This window comes from Lissotriton vulgaris, chromosome 12 (assembly GCF_964263255.1).
Source record: "Lissotriton vulgaris chromosome 12, aLisVul1.2, whole genome shotgun sequence".
Classification (NCBI taxonomy): domain Eukaryota; kingdom Metazoa; phylum Chordata; class Amphibia; order Caudata; family Salamandridae; genus Lissotriton; species Lissotriton vulgaris.
Genome location: NC_141700.1, coordinates 595741454 through 595762180, shown reverse-complemented (window position 1 = coordinate 595762180; position 20727 = coordinate 595741454). Strand labels below are relative to the sequence as shown.

At 46.1% G+C, this 20727-nt stretch overlaps 1 protein-coding gene across 1 annotated transcript in view; it reads right to left on the bottom strand.

Moving 5' to 3' along the window:
* The window catches only part of LOC147677799 (ATP-binding cassette sub-family C member 12-like), a 2578840-nt gene that overhangs the window by 267884 nt on the left and 2290229 nt on the right, over nucleotides 1-20727 (bottom strand). The window contains exon 26 of the mRNA XM_086945588.1: nucleotides 1635-1824. Within this exon, the coding sequence (XP_086801714.1) occupies nucleotides 1635-1824 (190 nt within the window). The remainder of the gene's footprint in view (nucleotides 1-1634; nucleotides 1825-20727) is intronic.

Genomic DNA, 20727 nt, shown 5'->3' with positions numbered 1-20727 from the left:
TGTGGGAGTGTGTGTGCCTGTTTTAAATTATAGTCCTAGTGTGCAATTTTAACTTGCGTATTGCTGTGTTTTCACCTCTGGGTATGAGTGGTTCTCTGTGTGTATGTCTGACTGTGTTCATGTGCTTATGTATAGTGTGTGCATATTTTTGTGTTTACTTGGTGGCTGTGTGTCTGTGCGTGTGTGTTTCTGTGTTTGTTTGCGTGCATGTATCCATATTCATGTTTACTTCGTCATGCTGAGGGAATTAGAGGGGTTTCTTTTCTCCTGTTTTTTATATTGTGAACCTGTTATTCAGAGTTAGACAGGAAAATGGTTGCAGTCCACATGTAACCTCAATAACAGCAGCACGTAAAATATACTCAACGGTCCACTATAAAATACTGAAACATCACAAAACCATGAACATAATATCACTTTGACGTTATCTGTAATGAAAAGAAAAGAATTCTCATCACATTTTGAGTTTTGTGCATGGTGCTATCGATACAAAGTGGACTACATGGCCTGGGCTCGCTAATTGCATCACATAATATTCTAACTGCACTTAATATTGGAAATGGACTGTCTTTCTTAACTGTATGTGTAAGGGACATGAGGACCAGGCACATTGAGTCATCTGTGGTGCAAAAGCCTCCCGTGGTTAACTAGTTCTACTGATATAATGATTCAGAGGACTCTGTGATATGTGGATGACTTTCCACCAACCTCTGTTTTCATGCCAAGAGAGCCAAGCATTCTGAAACTGGTAATTTCACAATCCCTGTTAGTAGTATGGACCTACAAGCCAAACATGCTGACTCATGCTGGCTGAAAGAAATGCAGGGCAGGATTCATTCTGGCACGATGCTCATCTGCCCCTGAGACCCTGCATAGATTACAATGGGTGCAACAAGACATCTCAGCCAGCATGCGAAATTCTGCGTGATCACAGAGATTTCTTGCCATTTAGAGGAATTTTGCGTAGAGCAACTACGCAAATTCCGCCCACCCCTAAATGTATAGATGAACGTATGCCTGAAGCATCACCATCAATATTATGTGACCTTTGTAGCATAAATAATTGAATGTTGAATTGATTTTATGATGTATCACAAATGACTACTACAGGAACCCTGTTTTTGAATTTTCGAAGGAAGTGGTTTTATGTTGATGCTCAAATGAAATTTATGATTGCACATATTGAGATTGAGGTTTAATATATCACAAGAATTTTAATAAACTATTTGGGAAAAGGTGGATGAGGACTGCTTGGTGACTAAACATGGTGAATATACTTGATGTTGCTTTCAGTGTATAGGCATGCATGCAGGAACAGCAGTGGACTAATATTTTGAGTAAGGACAATATGATAATAGTAATGGATCAGAATAGAGGGAGGCAATGAATATAGGCATATAGGAAAAAATTGTGTTTTCCAAGACTATGTGTTTCAATGAAAGTTAGAATGGGTAGTGTTTTGATGCTTTGTTCTGTGAGCTGATAATAGAAAGAGTTTTGATGGTATGTGCTTTGACACACAACAGAACCCTGTGTTCAGTGTGTTTTAATTCCAAAAGAGCAGACAAAGTAAAATGCAAGACATATAGCACCACATAAAACGCAAGATACTGTTATCTGATAAAACATCTCACCAGAGCCGGTCCGCCCAACAATCCCAACTGATTCCTGAGCATGAATAGTCAAGTTTAGCCCTTTCAGGACAACTGGTGTGTTTTCCCGATATCTCATGTGATAATCTTTAAAAGTGATTTGTCCCCTAGTTGGCCAACCATTTGGGGCTTGTACAGCACTGACTTGATTGGATGCCTCTGGAACACATGTCTGTAAAAAAATACATGCAAAAAAACTCAGCAAAAAGTATTAAACAAATAAATCAAATCCTCTGACTTTAAAAAATTCCCCTTCGACATGCAGATAAGGCGATTATAGAATAAGACAAATAAACAGTATACATTGTCATGTTTTAGGTTGTTCTTCTATACAAATTGCAGACAGCATTATATATATATATAAAATTCAGCAACAACATTAGAAAAAATAAGTAATAAAAGAAAACAAAAACCTAATTCACGTTCTCATCATATAAATAGTCCTCATAAATACCTTTTAAGCCCTCTGAGTTCTGTCCCTTTAGGCCTATGCCCTTTGGCACACACATGGTCCTAGTGAAACGTCTTAGTCACCTTTGCCTTTCTAACCATGACATCCTCCCTATGGTTTGCATCTTTTCCTGATGCGAGATAGATGGTCATCAAGTATGTTTGATTGTTTAATACTAGAACCCAGTGAAAGACAAGATTACAGAAGGGATTGCAATGAGGCCCAGACTATATTCTCATGTCAGGGTGTTTGCTCACCACTACTTTGGCTCAGATTATGAGTTGACCATATTTTCGTGTGGGGATACTGGGGGAAGTGGGTTGGAATCCCTGATTTTGGGAGGTTGTCTTCACATAAATGCAGCCTCTATGAGATTATCTCCTAATAATTAATTGGGAATAAGCATAACGGCCTGGAATTACACGGTCTCTTTTTCATGTTAGCCCTGAGTCCAGGGACAAATTCACTGGTACTTACCACTTGCCCTGGGGAGACAGTATATATCAGTGTGGGACTGCTGTAACTCAGGGTGTTGGATAGGGATGAGGAGCATGCCTGCATTCAAGGGCAGCTCTAAACTCTCTGGGGGAGTATTGCCTGCTCCCATTTTCTGCTGGAGGTGGGGTCCAAGTCATTTCTGCACCCCATAAACTGCAACTGGTAATCCTGGGCATGGGAACCCCAGAAACATTTGGAATTGACCATGGTGGTATCTTCCAGGGAGACTGCTCCCATCAGCTCGTAATGATGACCTTGATGGGGCGTGGCCTGGTGCTCGGCAAGATGGCCGCACTGTAGAGTTGCTCTGCCGGACGCCAAACAATATCCTACATATATCCTGCCTCTACTAAGCCATGGACCACAATTTCTTGTGGGACCTTGCTGCTATCTGCATGGGCGATCTGGTGTTGTGTTTTGCTCCATGTAGCTGCGGCAGAAGGAGATCGGAGTCGAGCGGCGTTCACTGGGTCTGCGTTAATGGTGACTGAGTGCGCTCCGGATAGTCGTCTTCTGAGCTCCCTAGCTGCACGGAGGAAAGCTGCTGGAGTGTTTGCGGCAGACCAGAGGGCAAGGTGAGTTGAGCTTTGTTGGGGGGTGCCGCCGGATGAGCTACGTAACCAGCAGAGCCCACACCTGCAGCAATTGAAGGTGAGTGGGGGTTTCCCTACAGTGCACCCGGAACTATACGGCACGCAAGCGACCAGCGCCACATCGGAAAGAAGGCCACAGTTAGGCAGTGCGGCTGGAGATCCAGTAACTTGCGGTGCCTACCGCCGCATTAGATCGTCGACTTTGGGGCCCCTCCTCCTGCTGACATCCCCGGGCTCTCGTAGTGTGGATCGGAAGGGGTGAAAGAGCCCGCACTAGAACGAGCCGCATGCTGTGGTCGCTGCTCGGGCCGTTGAGCGATGCAGCGAGAAAAGAGCTGAATTATAAGGTGGATAACCAGGCTGGACTTTTGCTGCATGCAGTTTCAGAACTGGGGTGAAATCTAGCTGCCCGACGTGTGTCCACTACCTTCACTGCATAGGATCGCATGGCTGAGCGCACCCCGACATTCAGTGCTGGGGCATATTAGTGTATGAGACAGTTGGTCACACTGCTAATGAGGAGACATTTTAAGTGGCACTTTGTTCTCTGGTGTTGTTGGGACCTCTATGAACAACGTGGTGGCCTCACTACAGCATAGTGTTGCTTCTAGGACCTGGGGGCACCCAAAACATTGAACTGGAAGCACATACTACCGGCCTACTGGGGACTGTCCCACCGAGTTGCAGGTGGAGATAACACTGCGGGCCACGCGTTTGATAAAACTGTTCAACATCATCGGCATAGAACTCTAGGGGTGTGTACATCACGCTGCAGCGTGAGGAATTGATTTCTTTCAATTGCACAGTTCCCCCTCTCCCCCGGCTGTAGGGTGCACCATGGGCAAGCCCAAAAAAAACCAACCATGTCTTACATTTGAACTGCTCAAGGTTGGAAAGTCTGTGCAGAACGCGGCCTCAGACTCGGAGCTGGATTCATCGTCGCAGGCCCTCATGGCACTTGAGAAATCGCTCACTGCCATTCAGGCAAGTCTCCAGGCCATAGATGGAAAAATTGAGGCCCTCAATGGCAGGATGGATCATTTTTTCACGAATCAGAGAGGTGGAACAGCGAATCACAGATGCTGAAGAAAGATTACAACAGGTGACTGCGAAGACGTTGGATATCACAAAAGTCCTAGCTGCTTTCCAAGCGAAAATTGAGGATATTGAAGCGCGGTCCAGGCGCAAAAACATACGCGTTTTGGGCCTTCCAGAATCTACCAATGTGGAGAGCTAGGAGGACTATATGGAAACGCTGCTACGGGATATCTGCGGCATTGATAATTTATCAACCCTGTTTGCTGTGGAGCAGGCTCACAGATCCTTAGCGGGGCGGCCTCCGCCTGGCGATCCCCCGAAGTGATAATTGCTAGGCTGCTCAATTTCAGAGATTGGGATACAGTGCTGCGTATCACATGACAAAAAGGTACAATAACTCATCAGGGCAATGTCTTATTATTCTACCCAGATTTTACTGTGACGGTGCAGGCAGCCCGGAACGAGTTTCAATCTGTAAAGAAGATACTACTGAAGGAACAGATTTCTTATGCCATGCTCTATCCGGCGAGGATGCTCATTGGAGTGGCAGATACTGGCAAGATCTTCATGAATCCTAAACATGCGATGGAGCATGCTAGATCTTTGAGGCTACAGCGGAGTACCCCAGCTCATACATTGGACATTGATGACTGAACAGTAAGAGGGTCCGGGCCCTGAGACAGTGTATGCACATGTTTTGCACTAAAGGGCGCTCAGATGAATTCAGATGTTGTTTCGTATGTATACTGCACCGAAGATGTAGCCTTGGTTGTTTACACAAAGTATTTGATGGGAAAGGCACCTGTTGGTATATGTATGGATGGGAGGACCGGGCTTGTGTAGATAACACTGCTGGGTAGAGAAGTATTGTTTGTCTGAAGAGCCAAAGTGTTGCTGTACTGAACTTGGCCTTCTCACATTTCTGATGCGGACACAGGCTTTTTGGTGTCCAGAGTCCTACACTATGTCTTTGACAATGTGACTGGAGGTTTGGCTGTGGTAGTAGGGTAAGATGACACATCGGTGGCCCCCTTCCTATTAGATCTGGGAGTGGACTTTGCCGTTACGACCCCTGATGGGAATTCCCCACCTGCTATGTCATTTCCTGTGGTTTTTGTTGGGGTGGGTGTTACATGAGGGTCAGGTCTTTGGCAAATTGGGGATGCTGAAGTGGGTGGGAGGAGGGAGGGAATGTTCTACTTTTACGAGCTGGAGGTACTGTGGTTGGGGCTCCAATGACACTTATGATTTGTGTAGCTATATGTACATGTGCTCTGGAATAGCTAGCTGTATATACTGCTCTGATTACTGCTACAGATGAAATGGGAAATGTATAAATGTATAACTTGGAATGTCCGTGGTTTGAATACACCTAAGAAGACCAGGCAAGTGTTGGCACAGCTGGATTGACACAATGTGCAGATTGCACTATTGCCGGAGACCCACCTGAGTAAACACACAGAAGGCAAGGTGGCATGCAGATGGGCGGCCTACAGTCTGGCCTCATCATATTCCACATATGTGGGGAGGGTCCTTATTCTCGTTAAGAGGGGTGTGCTGTTCAAGGCTGTACAGACCTGTGCGGACACCGAGGGTCGCTGGGCTATGGTTTGGGGCAAACTAGGGATGATGCTGGTGACAGTAGTAAATATGCATGGCCCTGTGGTGCACGACACAACACCTTTCTTGCAAATGTTTAATGTACTACGCACTTGGCCGGAAGCTGCAATCATATGGGGGGATCTCAACACCCACATTAACCCACAAGTGGATAAATCCAACCCGGCGGGAGCACACACGATTAAGGTTGCACAATGTATAAGGGATGTCATGCTGGAGATGGGATTGGTGGACGTTTGGTGCCTGCAGAATGAAGGAGTTTGGAAGGTACACATATAACCCCAGCGTTTAACAGTTGGTCTCGACTGGACTACTGGCTGCTCAATGGTGAAACAAACGGGTGGGTGGAGAGGGTTCAAACACTTCCGCTGACCTTATCTGACCACAACCCTGTTGTCCTTGAAATTTCTATACCAGCTAACCTGCACCGACCATTCACGTGGCGTTTTAGGGCAAACACGTTATTAGATCCAATCTACGTTGAAACTGTCAGAACTGCTATTGTACAATATTTTGAATTAAATGTGGGATCAGTTCAAAGCCAGGCGACCCTGTGGGAAGCCTTTAAGGTGAAGATCAGTGGGGTGTGTATAGGTACCTCGGCGGGGATTCTTAGAGACATGAGGGGACAATTGCATAAGATTGAGAAACTGTTAGAGGCACTTGAGTCCCACTACAAGAACGCACCATCCATGGATATAATGGCCCAAATTCATGAGCAAATCGAAGAATATAAGTCTTTAGCAGATACGGAAGTGAAGTATCTATCCAAGAGACATGTGGCCAGGGCCTATGGCAAAGGTGGGAGGCCGGGCAAGAATCTAGTGAATAGACTGCGCGATAGGTCCGATAGCCCCCCAATTTACCACATTATTGATGCAGAAGGGGAGGCACATTATTCTCAACACGCTATAGTGGAGCAATTCCAGAGATCTTATGGCTCTTTGTATACTACATGGGGTGGGATTGATGAGTCTGCTATGAATGACTATTTAGAAGACACAGCCTGTGCCTGGTTATCAGAAGCCCACAGAAAATATTTGAGCCTGCCTATTGATGAGGAAGATGTTAAGGAAGCTATTTTGTCTCTGCCAAATAACAAGGCTCCTGGGCCAGATGGCCTAACGGCAGAGTTTTATAAGGCGCATGCACATACTCACACCTCATTTGCAAGAAATGTATGGAGAGGCTTATGAGTCAGGTATTCTTCCCCCTTCTTTGCGTCAGGCCTTAATTATCACTCTGATAAAGAAAGATAAACCTCCCACGACCTGTGACTCATATCGGCCCTTATCTTTGATAAATTTGGATGCAAAGATTTTAGTGAAGATTCGAGCCACTAAAATGCAGCCCCTGATGCCACTTCTAGTTCTTCCGGACCAATCCGGGTTTATCCCGGAACGTTCTACCTCCCACAATCAACGCACTATTTTTGCTATGTTGCATGTGCTTAATCCTGATTTAGTGACGGTTGCAGTTCTTCTGGACACCGCAAAAGTGTTCGACTCTATGGAGTGGCGCTATATGATGCATATACTACATAGAATGGGATTCCACCTGTTTTCACTCGCTGGATACAAATCCTCCACACCAAGCTCTCAGCGATAAATGACCCTAAGCCATCATTTTAGCCAGGATTGATAATACAATGAATATTTGACCTTGAAATTCTGATACGTAAGCCTCTTTCAAAATGTATTAAAGGTTCAAATTCATCTATGTTTTGAACAATTTGTTAATGGGTACAATGCATCTTTAAGACATTCTAATGATGGCTATGGGATTTTACCCCCCCAGCCCCTCCAGTCCTTGTATTTATTTATTTTAAAATTTTATAGAGCGCAAACCAGACCCGTGAGGGTATCACAGCACTTTACAAGTTTGAGGGTGGTATACAAAGCATTAGGAAGGGAGTGACCAGTTGGGTAAGATGGGGGATACATTATACATTATATAAGAAAAAGCACACAGTCTAAGGTCCCAGCTACAAGAAGGATAACAAGTTAACAACAGGAAGAAACTTATAAAAGAAGGCCTGCAGTCTCACCTCTTGGGAGGGATGCCCAGGAGTGCAGTATTAGGTATCCTTTGTAGAGCAGTGGATGATGTCAAGGTGGAGGTTGGAAACAAGTCGCTACAGTGATTGCGATGTAGCCATAAGAGCAGGTATTTGCCCATTAAGAAGGTTTTGGTTTCCCTTTTAAAGAGTGCCAAGAACAGAAGTCTTCTAATGGGGGGTGGGAGGGAATTCCAGATTCTTGGAGCGGCCCCAGAGACGTCCCGATTGTAGGTTATTTTCTTACAGAAGCGAGCTGGGAGCAGCAATAGTTCTTTGGCAGATCGGGAGTTTCTGAGTTCTCCTGATATCACAAGTTTATGGGCGAGAAAAGCAGGGGAATTGGAGTAGAGAGCTTTGTGAGTAATGCAGGCCAGTTTAAATTGGATTCTGGCCTCAAGGGGAAGCCAGTTCAGAATTCGGAGTTGGTGAGAAATGTGGTCAAATTTCTTTGAAGCAGTCAGGAGCCTGGCGGCGGTGTTGAGGCAGGCTTTCAGTGGGGCCAGGAAGTTCTTGCTAGCCCTGCGAGAGTGGAGCATCCATATTCTAGTCTGGAAATGACTAGATCCTGGATTGCCGTTTTGAGGTCGGAAACCTCAAGGAAGGGTTTTAGGTTTCTTAGGTAGCGCAGATGGAACCCGGCCATCTTAGCCATTGAGGTTATTTGGCCGTGCATGTTCAGGCTGCTGTCAAGGGTTATTTCAAGGGATTTCGCAGAGTCAACAATGGTGGGAAGGCAATTTAGTGCTGTGATGCTCTTGATCCATTCCTGGATGTCAGGGTTGGTTTTGAGTGGGAAGATTAGGAGAAATTCAGTTTTATTTGCGTTGAGTTTAAGCTAGTTGGCGGTGAGCCAATGGACTGTCAGCTTTAGTGCCTCATTCAAGGAGCGAATGTCCTCAGGGGAGGAGATTTTGATATCAAACTGTGTATAGTCTGCGTACATAAGGTAGGAGATATTGGCGGAAGGTAATACCTCGGTGAGTGGCTCGACGTAAAGATTGAAGAGGGTAGGGGAGTTGGTTGATCCTTGGGGGACTCCAAACATGACCCGAGAGGGGGCGGAAAGATTACCGTTGATGAGGAGTCTCTGAGAGCTGTTTTTGAGGAAGGATCTAAACAATTCAAGAACTGTCCCATCTAACCCCATCCTGAGTTTGAGTCGTTCAAGGAGGATTTTGTGGTTAACCGTATCCAAGGCAGAAGATAGGCTAGGAGGATTAGGAGACAGCTTTTGCCTTGATCGAGGGCTTGGAGCGCATCATCCACGATGTGGAGGAGGGTAGTTTCCGTGCTGTGTCCAGGTCTGAAACCTAATTGTAAGTCATCTAGCAGGTGGAAGTCATTAAGGTGTAGGCTCAGCTGCTGTTGTGCACATGTTCTAGAACTTTGGAAAGGAGTGGGATGTTGGATTCTGTCATTTTCAGCGGAAGCAGCAGAAACAGGGTCCACGGTAGGTTTTTTTAGGATAGGGACAACTTGACCAACCTTGAGTGAGTCAGGAATTGAGCCCTGTTCGAGGGAAGCATTGATTATTGAGGTTCAGGAGGGAATGATAGCCTGAGAGGCGGCTGGTAGGCAGTTAGAGGGGAGAGGATCATTGAAGTGGTTGTTTGGGTTTAAGGAGGCGAGAATTTTTGAGATAGAGTGTTCGTCATAGAATTTAAAGTTGGATCAGTGCTTGGGTGAGATTTGGGAAGGTAGCGCGTGGAGAGGAGGTGGATCTGGTAGATTTTGATTTTGGCGGTGAGTTGCAGATTTAAGTTCATTTCCTAGGACAGAGATTTTGCAGCAGAAGAATGAAGAAAATTCCTTGCTTGATATTAGAGGTTTGGGTGTTTCCTTGGAGGTGTTTGCTAGTTTGTTGGATTGGTGTTGGACCAAGTCGAACAGCTTGCGAGGTCGGCTTTTGGCACTCTCGAGTTCGGTTTTGAAGAATAGTTTTTTAGAGTTGAGTATTTTCTGGCCTGGCGGAGAAGTTTTAGATGGGCTGCTGATGGGTGCTGTTTCCAGTTTCGTTCAATCTGTTGAAGGGATCGCCTCTCCTTGTTGAGGGATACGCTGAACCGGGGATTCCTGTCCTTGATTTGGGTTCTTTTTAATTTCAGTGGTGCCAGGTAATCAAGAATGTCAGATATGGTTGAGGAATAGTGATCCATTAGGTTGTCGACCAAGATGTACTGAGGGTGGGGGGTCGGTCTCACAATGCGCTGCTAGTTTCCTGTGATCGAGGTTCTTGGTGTCTCTAACCCATCGTTTGGGAATCACAGGTTGAGGTGTCCATGCCTTGTGAGAGCTGGGCAGGAGGAAGGTGATGGTGTGGTGGTCTGACCAGGCATACAGGTCAATAGAGATAATTTTGACCGCTGATTCCTTAGCAATGATCCAGTCTAGGGTGGCGCCTTTTGAGTGAGTAGGGAGAGAACAGGCTTGGGTAAGAGCTAGGTCTGCCAAGAAGTCACTGATGGCATTGACCTGAGGGTCCTTGGGATCGTTTCAGTGTAAGTTGAAGTTGCCAGGGAAAATGTCATTAGTTTGGGGAGACATAGGCTGTGATGATTTCCATGAGAAGGACCTTGAAGGTATAATTTCTGCCTGGGGGTTCTGTAGGGACTACCGGCAGTTCCATAACCAGGAGGTTAGAGCGGTAGATGCAGGCAATGCCCCCCCTTTTTTCTTTGAGTTCCTGACCATCCTTACGATGTTGTAATTGGGTGGGACTAAGAGGTCTAGGTAGGGCGAAGAGGATTCCTTGAGCCAAGATTCTGTCAGGATCGCTAAGTCCGATTCATGTCTCAGGATGAGGTCGGCGACTTCAGATGCATGCTTTACTGCTGATTGGCAGTTTATTAGGAGGCCGGTTAAGGAAGGGTAGGAGTGAGTGTCAGGGGTAGATGCAGAATTGGGAACTCTAGACAGGTTGCTATTGACCACCCCTCTGACCCGGAGGGTGGCAGATCTGTTGGGGTTGGTTGCCACCGAGCGGATAGGGTGTTCTTCCCTCAGGATTGAGGGGCATTGGGTTGTCAAGGCGGACTCGTAGCTAATGAGGAGATCAGACACTTCTTTTTCTGTGCGGTCTGGCGGGATAAGCTTGCCAGGGATGGGTTTGTAGGTCCGGAGGAGCGCAATTATTTCTTCCTCCGAGAGGTGGCAGGGCTGCTTACGGGGGCGCAAGTGTCTTAGGGATAGTGGAAGTGGGTGAAGGAGTGGCTTGGTGGGGGGAAGAGGGTCGTGTTCTGAGAGAGCCGGAAATTCGCGAAGGAAACTTCGGTGATGTGAAGGAGGTGCTTTAGGTCCAGGATGGACTTATGGATTCTTAGGGTTAATTCAGTGGTTCTACGGTGGAGATTATCAATATCTCTAAGAGAGGTGGGTTCAGGCAGGGGGCCAGTTGCAAGGGAGCAATTCTGATAGGGTGTACTAGTGACTTGGGGGTGAGATGTGGTGGGCCAAGGGCCGGTTTTAGGTGATCGGTTTGGTCAGAGTGTTGGGGGCTAGCTCAATCGTCCCTAAGATTGAGAAGACCTTGCGGGCAGGGAGCCGAAAGGGTGTGAGCAATTCTGTCGGACTGGGTTGGCCGCTTAGTGGTGAGATTCAACAGACCGTAGTTCAGGGCCCTATTGGACGTGTCCAAGGAAGTGCTGTGGGCCCTAGTAGGCGCTTCAACAGCCCGGAGTACGGGAGGAATACACGGGTAGGAGGATAAGGGTTTGGGGGCGCTTCTGATGAGGATGAGTGAAAGCGGGTCTTGATTGGTTTGAGATGTGGGCCCTAGGGGGCGTTTTGGAAGCCGAAGGAGCGGGGAACGCTTGCGGGTCTAAGTTCAGTGGTATGGGCGTGCAGTGGTTGGTATGCGTGACTAGGCCGGGTCACCCAATGACTTGGATCCCTGGCATGTTTGGGTAGTGGGTGGTTAGGTACACTTGGAGGATTAGTTAATAGGTGGAGCGGTGGTAGCGAAAATTGTGAGGGGTTGTGAACATATTGTTTGAGGAGGGTAAAGAGTACCGCAAATTTGGTGAGGTCTTTGGGAGGGCCTTGAATCAGGATAATGACGCTGTTATATAAGATGATGGTGAGGTCAGCTCGCAGGTTTACCGATAGAGAGATGGCGAGTTTTTTTCTGTGTGTTATGTTCCTGGCTACCTGTACTTTGAGGAGGCTTGAGAAGTCATTACGTCAGAGAGACGGTTTCCTAGAGTGGAAGATGAGGTCGTTGATGATGGTGCCCAGGTTCACGAAGAAACGGTGATCGGATATCAAGGTCTCGGGATGGCTTTTCAGGATGGAGTGCTTGAGGGATTTAGAGGCGGATTTGAAGAGATTAGGAGGATAGTTAACGGTATAGTAGTTGTCACCCGCGGGGGACAAGCAGGGCTCTGCCATGCTGGGGAGAGTGATGAGATTACCGACCCAGTGGTCGGTTTGTGTGGGGAGTGTTTCAGAGGGTCTGCCCTACTGTCAAGGGTTACTTTAGGAAAAGTGCTTAGCGCTGCGAGGCAAGTCTTAAGACAGCGAGAACACATGAAAGGGCTGTTAATCATATGCCCATCGCCAAGGTGGGAGGTTTACTATGTCTCTTGCAGTGAAATAGATTGGGAGGGCTATAAATCCTATGCCCATGCCAAGATGGCCGCTATAGAAGTCTTCTTTCTTGTCTTGTGGTGAGCTTCTGGCTCGGTCCTCTTTCTGTTTTTGTGAAGTCATAGCTCAGTCCTCTTTCCCTTTCTATGAATAGGGCATGTGAGGACAGCCTCCACTGTGCACTGTAAGGGCCTTGAAAATGGATGGGCCAGCACAGAAAAGTCAAGATGGCCGTCCAATTTAGTATAAATTCTAGGTGTGAGCAGATATAGGCAACTCACAAGTGGCCAAGCCAGCACACATAGGGTCCGCCACCATAGGCTCAACTAAAAATGTAGAATTTAGCATGGTGCTCACCATTTACAGGATCCGGCAGTCATCAGTCGGGTCGCAATCCTGAGAGCCGGGAGTCAAAGGGTCACAGACTGAATGCCCCGCAAGGCGCCCCCACATGTTCCTGGCAAACAGGGACAATGCAGTCCGCCGTGTGCTGCAGGGCGCAGGATTCCCGCTTCTGCACCTTCGAGGAAAGCCCCAGCCTGTCAATGCACCAGATGGCTTTTTGCTGGGGCGCAGTGAGGAAGAGCAGTATCCGCGGTAGGTGTAAAGGTGGGCCCAGCACCAGCAGCAACTCCGGAAGCAGACGGAAGGCTGGCATGACAGCCTCAGCATCAGAGGCGGGCGGAAGGCTGGTTCCACACCAGCCCCAGTCTCAGTGAGAGTGCCATGATCCACCAAGAGTCGCGGACCAAGCCGTAGATAGCGCAAGCACAGCGGGATGCAATGCAAGCTCTTTGCGCAGACCGAGCCATAGTCAGCGCAAGCACAGCGGGATGCAATGCCAGCTCGTCGTCATGGCACCATGACTCCGACTGAAGTCTCGCTGGAGGATCCCCCAGCCAAATCCGACCGAGGTGCTGCGTTGTCTTCAAAGTGATGAGGATGGTTGGTATGGGGGTGAGAGCGGCGGACCTCATGCAGAGACCTTCAGTTAAGGTAATCCGAGGGCTTGATGTTAGATTCGGAGTCGTAGCATGCAGTGCTTCCATGGGGTGCTGTAGCGGGAGGTGGATGGCAGGGTTATTTAGGGATATATACCAGTTTCAGTGATCCCCAACCCGGGAGCTCTGCAGCTGAGCTCCTATCTAGCTCCTATCTAGTGGCCATCTTGTGAATACAATCCCATTCCTTACTAAATGGAGATGACCATCTCTACAACAGAAAGAAAACAGGAGATTGCTTGGACAACTAACCCCACCCCCTCCCACTGGTGAGTACATAAGCAGTACCTACCCAGCATTCTTCCAGAACTACCAAGCCACAAACAGGAAAGCCGGCTGTCCAGGAGGGAGGGGCATAAGGAATGGGACGAGGACAATGGGACAAGGAGTAATGAATACTACGGTAAGTAATAGGGCATTACCCCCACAGTCCCTCCAGTCCTCATCCCATTACTTACTAAATGGAGCATACCAAGCTCAGAAACCCAGCCTTTCCAATGGGAAGACAACCTACACTGGGAACACCCCCGAACCAACCACAGAGGAGGAGAACTCGACAAGAAGGCACCAGAGACCGTCCCTACCAGAAGGACAGCTGAGATGCCATCCATAGAATAAGATCCACGGCAACCAGACACAGGCAAGCACCCAGGAGTAATGAAGATTACCCATATGAAATAGGGTATTACTGAAGTCTTGGATGAAGGTATAGTGCTTAGTTGGCTAGAGGTCCTGACTGGGTTTGAGGAAGCTTAAAAAAGTTTACACAAATTTTACCACACAATAATATAGAAACACGCTAAAAATTAACATGAAAATCACATGATAAGCTAAATGTTAGAAAATATGCCTTTGTTTAACGGGCAAACATGAAAGATGTTGCTTAATTGCGGCAGAAAGCTTTCATTTCTATCGTTCGTCACTTTTTATGCCACATTATTCATTTATTCCACTCTATCCCTTTAAGAAAATAAATGTTTTCATAAGAAATAGTATTAAACGTTATATTCAAACTCTAGGGCTTGACATTATGTATAATATGCTACATCCTGAAAAATGTATTACTTCTTTCCTCACGTCATATGACTTCACTGTATTTAGAGTGTATAGGTAGCCACAGTTATATAATAAACAAGTGTATTTATGAAAAGACAATGCATGCTGCAGTTTACATTTTGTGATGAAACCTGAACATAACAGAGTTTAAATGTTTTATTTCATAGAGTAGATTATTATTCTGCTAACAGAATAAGCTTGCACAAGACTCTCATGAGAACCTTCGTGAATGTAACTTCTTTTGATACAGTGTAGCCATTTCTAACTAACTTCATGCTGGCATGGACGTTTACTGTGGAAACTGAGGATGAGGATAACAGATCAAAATATCTCTCACCATTGGACAATGATGACACATGCTTTCTATATAGTACATGTTCCTAGTTAGAGAGATTCATTCCATTCTTCTCCACCCTGCCATGTCCCTTGGCATGTTACTGTGCAACCCTGACTTGCCATAAGCTACTGCTTATGGTGATTTCTTTGCTTTTCCTTGGGCTTTGTGAGGAGACCTTTATGTTTATGCTGATCATAGCTACTGCTGTGATTCTTGCTTTCCCACCCTTTTTGACGGTTGTTTCTGTAATTGTCTGAAGAACTCAGCTTAGTCTCAAGAACTCCCCTTTTTTGGGGAGTTTAATCTTCCTCGTAGATATTTAACTTTGCTACAAAATCTATTGGCTCCTTTCCAGAAAGAACTCTTTATGGGTTCTGGTTAGAATAGGATAGGTCCTTTAATTTAGAACAGGGAGTGTAATCTGTATGGAAAACGCTGTTTTTACTTCTTTATGCTTGTTCTAACCCATCTTATCTTATTATTTATGTTATCAACCAGAATAAAAGAAACAAAAATTCTGACTAATCTACTAAGATTGGAAAATACATTTCAAAAACGTCATCAACCCTCTCTTTATTGACTGAACATCAAATGGAATTGTAGATGTCTTTGTTGTGCAATGTTCCATTCGTAAACAATAACAAAGATTCATTGCCTAGAAAGGCGCAGAATTTTCATTTTCAAAAAAGTAAGTTTAAAGGGATGTCATGTGTGAAACGTTTTTGAGATTTCCGCTCTTGCAAATCTGGTAGCAGAGGATAGGTTATACACCCTGAATGGAGCTAGAACATGGTACCCAGAAAATAATTATAAAATTCCTGACTTCTGCATCCAATTTCCAAAACTTTAGAACTTTAAGATCTGGCAAATCGGTACTTGAAGGCAGTTCAAAGGTGTGAGTATTAACAGGGCAAATGTGCCTTGGCTGTGATTGTGTATTTTTTCCGGTTTGTATGAATGTGGATTAAAATGAGTGAGTGAGGACAAATAGTGGTTGAAAAAGAAAGATGTTTGAAGAATCGAAGCTCGTTGTGGTCGAACGATCCCAGCATTGTATAATAATTGAAAACTTGTTTGCAGATATTTGAGCAGTGGAATGTGCGGTACCATCACCTTCACCAGTGACATAGGGTATTTAATTGTTGTTCTGTTATGTTATGTTAATTAAATTTATATCTCGCCCGGATACTCGAAAGTGTCCCGGCGCATGCCTGAAGGGGGCAGTCTAGTATTAAGTGAAGAAGTGTGTTTTCAGGTTTTTTTTAAATATCCGCAGGTCCTGATTATTCTGCAGGCTGAGAGGAAGGGTGTTCCTAACCTCAGTTGCCTTCCAGGCAAAAGAGCTGCCGCCAAACCTCTTACATTTAAAACGCGGAACATGAGCAAGACGTTGAGACATGGATCGCAGATACCGCATGGGGGCATAGAAAGAAAGACGTTTTTGTAAGTAGCTTGGGCCAAGACCATGAAGAGCATGGTGAGCCAGATCAAAGACTTTAAATTGGACCCGAAGGGCCACAGGAAGCCAGTGTAAAGAGTGTAAGTGACAACTCACGCTCATCCGGGAAGGAATCTCAAGGAGAAGTGTAGCTGCCACATTTTGGACCACTTGGAGTTTTTTTAGCAGATGGCCTGGAATGCCCACCAGAAGAGCATTGGCATAGTCCAATCGGCACATAATAAGTGCGCAGATGACAGTTTCTTTTGCTGCCCTGGGAAGGGGAGGAAGACATTTCCTTAGAGTTTTTAAAAGGCCAAAACAAGTCCCTGCAAGTTTCTGGATATGCGTGGAGAAGGACATGTTATCCTTGAACCACATCCCCAGGTTTTTGGTGGGCTTGCCTGTAGAAGTTGGTAGGGGAAACTTAGGCGGCCAGAGAGTTTCCTTAAAATTGGGAGGGAACTTCCCAAATAGGAGGATCTCTGACTTCTCCTCATTGCACTTCAGTTGCGCCATGGCTAGCCATTTAAAAATGGAACATAGACAGTGTTGAGCAGAGGAGACCAAGTCCCCATTCCTATCCCAGGTAAAAAGAAGCTGAGTGTCATCAGCATAGGCCATGACCTTAGCCCCAAGACCCTCTGCCAAATATACAAGGGGAGTTACATAAATATTAAAGAGAAGGGTGCTAAGGGAGGACCCCTGGGGAACACCAGTTGTCACGGGCTGGAGAGCAGAAGAAGACGGCGGGAGCCAAATCTGCTGGACCGCGAGAGAAGGCGAGCGTGCAGAACCATATTGAACGCCACCGACAGGTCAAGCAAGATTAATACAGCCTTCCCTCCGGTGTCCAAACACTTAGGAATTGCCCTGAGACCTCCACCAGGGCAGGCTTGGTACTATGAAAGGCCCTAAACCCTGACTGGGCTGGGTACAACAGGCCCTCCCTCTCCACAAACTCAGTGAGCTGTTTGTTCACCACCTTCTCTAACACTTCGGCCAAGCCAGGCAAGAGAGAGATGGGGTGTTATTTCTCTGGGATCAGTGGATCGAGGGACAGCTTTTTTAAGAGTAGCAGAAATCTTTCCCGGCCACTTGAAAACAAGGTTCCTGGAGGGACAGATTGATAATGTCATTCACTTCAGGATTAATGGTCTCTACAACTGCTGCCAACAATCTGGCCGGACACAGGTCGAAAGGCGAGCCCGACTTCAGGCCCTTGAGAATTTTAAGGGAATCCGACATGTCACGGACCTAAGGGCTTGCAGAGAATGAGCAGGGTCCATGGATAATGACCCTGGAGCAGCCCCAGTCTAACTATCACAAGGGGCGAAAGCTGCGGGATTGGAAAGAATTTTATCTCCAAAAAAACTAGAAAGAGTTTCGCACCAAGCGCCTGTAGCAGGAGACACCCTTACTTGAGCATTAAGTGACATAAAACTATGAACAATTGCAAACATTTCTTTAGAATTCTTTTTGGCGGAATCAATGCGGACTAAATAAAATTCACTTTTGGCCTGAGTTATGGCCTTATAATGGGATCTTTGTTTAAGTCTGAGCTTCCACTCAGCATAGGGACAGTAGTTACTGCGGCGCCACACACGCTCCAGAATCTTACATTCGTGTTTAAGCATTTTGAGGCAGGGGTAAACTAGAGTTTGAAAGAAAACTCCTTAGAGAACCGCCGACGCGGGAGCGAGGCGAGTGAACCAGCTGCATTAGCAGCCCAGCTAGTAAATCCAGCAAGTTGACCCTCGAGGTCTCCCCGGAGATCAGGCCTGGACATATCCAATACCTGGTTGAACACAAGGGGATTAATTTTACCAAAAGCTGGTTTACAATAGGATCATGATGAAGGCTCAACATTAGTGACTTCTCCTGAAAAATATGTGAGAAAGTGATCCGACCAAGGGACCGGGTGTGGTTCCTCTGTCACAATGGAAATGTTTGTACAGATCGGGTCAAGTGTATGGCCCGTCTGGTGAGTGGGAAGACTGATCCACTGGGAGAGATGGGCCAGATGCAAAGTATCCAACAAGTCAAGCAAGTCTTTGCTGGCACCCTGATCGAGATGACTACTGAGGTCTTCTAGAACAATGTATTGGGAGAATCGCAATGCATGAAGGATAACAGCATTGGCCCAAGTTTGGCAAAAGGGTCCAGCCGGACCCAGGGGCCTGTAAATCAGAGAACCTCCCAAAGTAAAGTGGGCCGAAAAGCGAATGCTAAAATCCAGGGCCTCACACTCCCCCCAGGATGTAACATCTCCCCTGCGAATGTCCCATTCATTTTTTATAAATAACCATCAATCCCCCCCTCCCTTCTAGGTGATCGGCTCCGGAGATCTTATAGCCCTCGGGCAGGGCCAGGGTGACGGTGGGATCGGACGTGACATCAAGCCAGGTCTATGTGATAAACAGAAGGTCAACCGGTCTGTCTGCAAGAAGCTCAAAGACATCTACATGATGCTTTTTGAGTGAGGGTACATTAATAAAGGCAGCTAATATAGGTGGGGCTCTCATAGATCTGCACGTAGAAGCATTATGTTGTGCAGGAAATACTGTGTTTAAGCCCAGCTTAAAACCACATCTCTGACATAAAAAGTTATTGCGACCTTGATGGGAACACATTCGGGGGCATAAAGCCAACAAAGAGTCCCTGGCGTAGCATTGTCTGTCCTCTGACCCTGGGGACCGACGGACAGCATGGCAGGTGCTGGCCGCTTCCGGGATGCTGACGGGCGCAGACCGGCTTGCCTTAGGCGTTTCTTTGGCACGCCAGCAGGGCGTCCGCACAGCACGCATCTTAAGTAGCCCCCGGCCACCACAAAGCTGGAGAGCGCACTGACTCAAAATGGCGACTCTCAGTGGCAAGCCTGCAGGGCCCAGAAGTAGGGTACATGAGCAAAAGACAAGTTCAATAGCACCAATGTCAAAGAACAGAAGTAAGTGCAAATTGAAAGTATATTAAAATATTCCCTTTAAAAACGAGCGTATGATAAAGTATTCCCCCCTGTAAATGTTTTAAACAGGTAGAAAGAGAAGTGCGGCAATATATCAGTGCAAAAAATAAAGCAGACTTGTGCCACTGGCAAAACAAAATTAGCAGCTAATGAAAACCCTCAAGGCGCGTGCGTCTGCGCAGCGCGCATCTAAGTAGCCCCCAGCCGCCGCGAAGCTAGAGAGCGCACTGACTCAAAATGGCAACTCTCAGTGGCAAGCCTGCAGGACTCGGAAGTAGGGTACATGAGCAAAAGACAAGTTCAATATCAGCAATGTCAAAAAACAGAAGTAAGTGCAAATTGAAAGTATATTAAAATATTCCCTTTAAAAACGAGCGTATGATAAAGTATTCTCCCCTTTAAAAAGTTTTAAACAGGTAGAAAGAGAAGTGCAGCAATGCATCAGTGCAAACAACAAAGCGGACTTGCGCAAATGACAAAACGAAATTAGCAGCTAGGGAAACCCCAAGGCGGGTCAGTGATCAGTGTTGTTGAACCTAATTGCGCAAATAGGGGAAGCTGCATTTATTTGGGTGATTTCAGGTTGGGCAAGATTTCCCTAACGAATGCTGAAGAGATTCTTGTGTGTATGCAAAAATGTATTTTTTTAGTAAGAGTGAACAATGTTTGAAAAAAAATTTGTTCTGTAGGTACAGAGAAAACTGTAAGAGAGGGTGAGTGCTGCGAGGAGAAAGGTTGTGCGTCATAGTGTTTCATACTAGGATTTAGTATGCTTTCTTGCTGTGATTGGTTGGTGACATAGCAGTTTCACGCTCGGATTGGAGCACTAAAAGTGAATCTTGAATTTGTATTTGTTACCAAAAGACTGGGGAAATAATAGCCCAAATTTAATTGGGTTAGCAAGAATTTGACGTGTACGGAAATAAAATCATAACATTTGATAAACCATATTGTTTCAGACTTAAATTGCCATCATTAAATGTTTCAAAGAGCTTAAATGTTTGTTGAGAGGGACTGTTACTATTCCAGTATGTAAAAATTAAGAGGCGCCTCCTGAGGGTACGTCTTCAATTATTATGACTACAGAACATGGGTTAAATACTGGTGCTTGGCTTCGCCAATGGAGAAGGATTCGTGAAAAAGAGGGTGCTTTGAGTTTTCCTAGATATGGGCCAGTTAACATCAGAATTCCTGATCATTTGAAGGGAGAATTGCATGAGATGAAGCTACACCCAATTCCTTCAGTAGAAAGTATTTAATGCATGGGAGAGCCTGGCCAGGGAAAAGGATAAGGAAAAATACTAGAGGATGACTAGTAGGGCAGTGAAGAATTAAGCAAATGCCTAATGGGATGAACAACAGGGTAGATGGAGAAAAGCTACCATAGAAGGGACTAGATAATATCTTGTCCTTATCTTTGAGAATGCTTAGATGG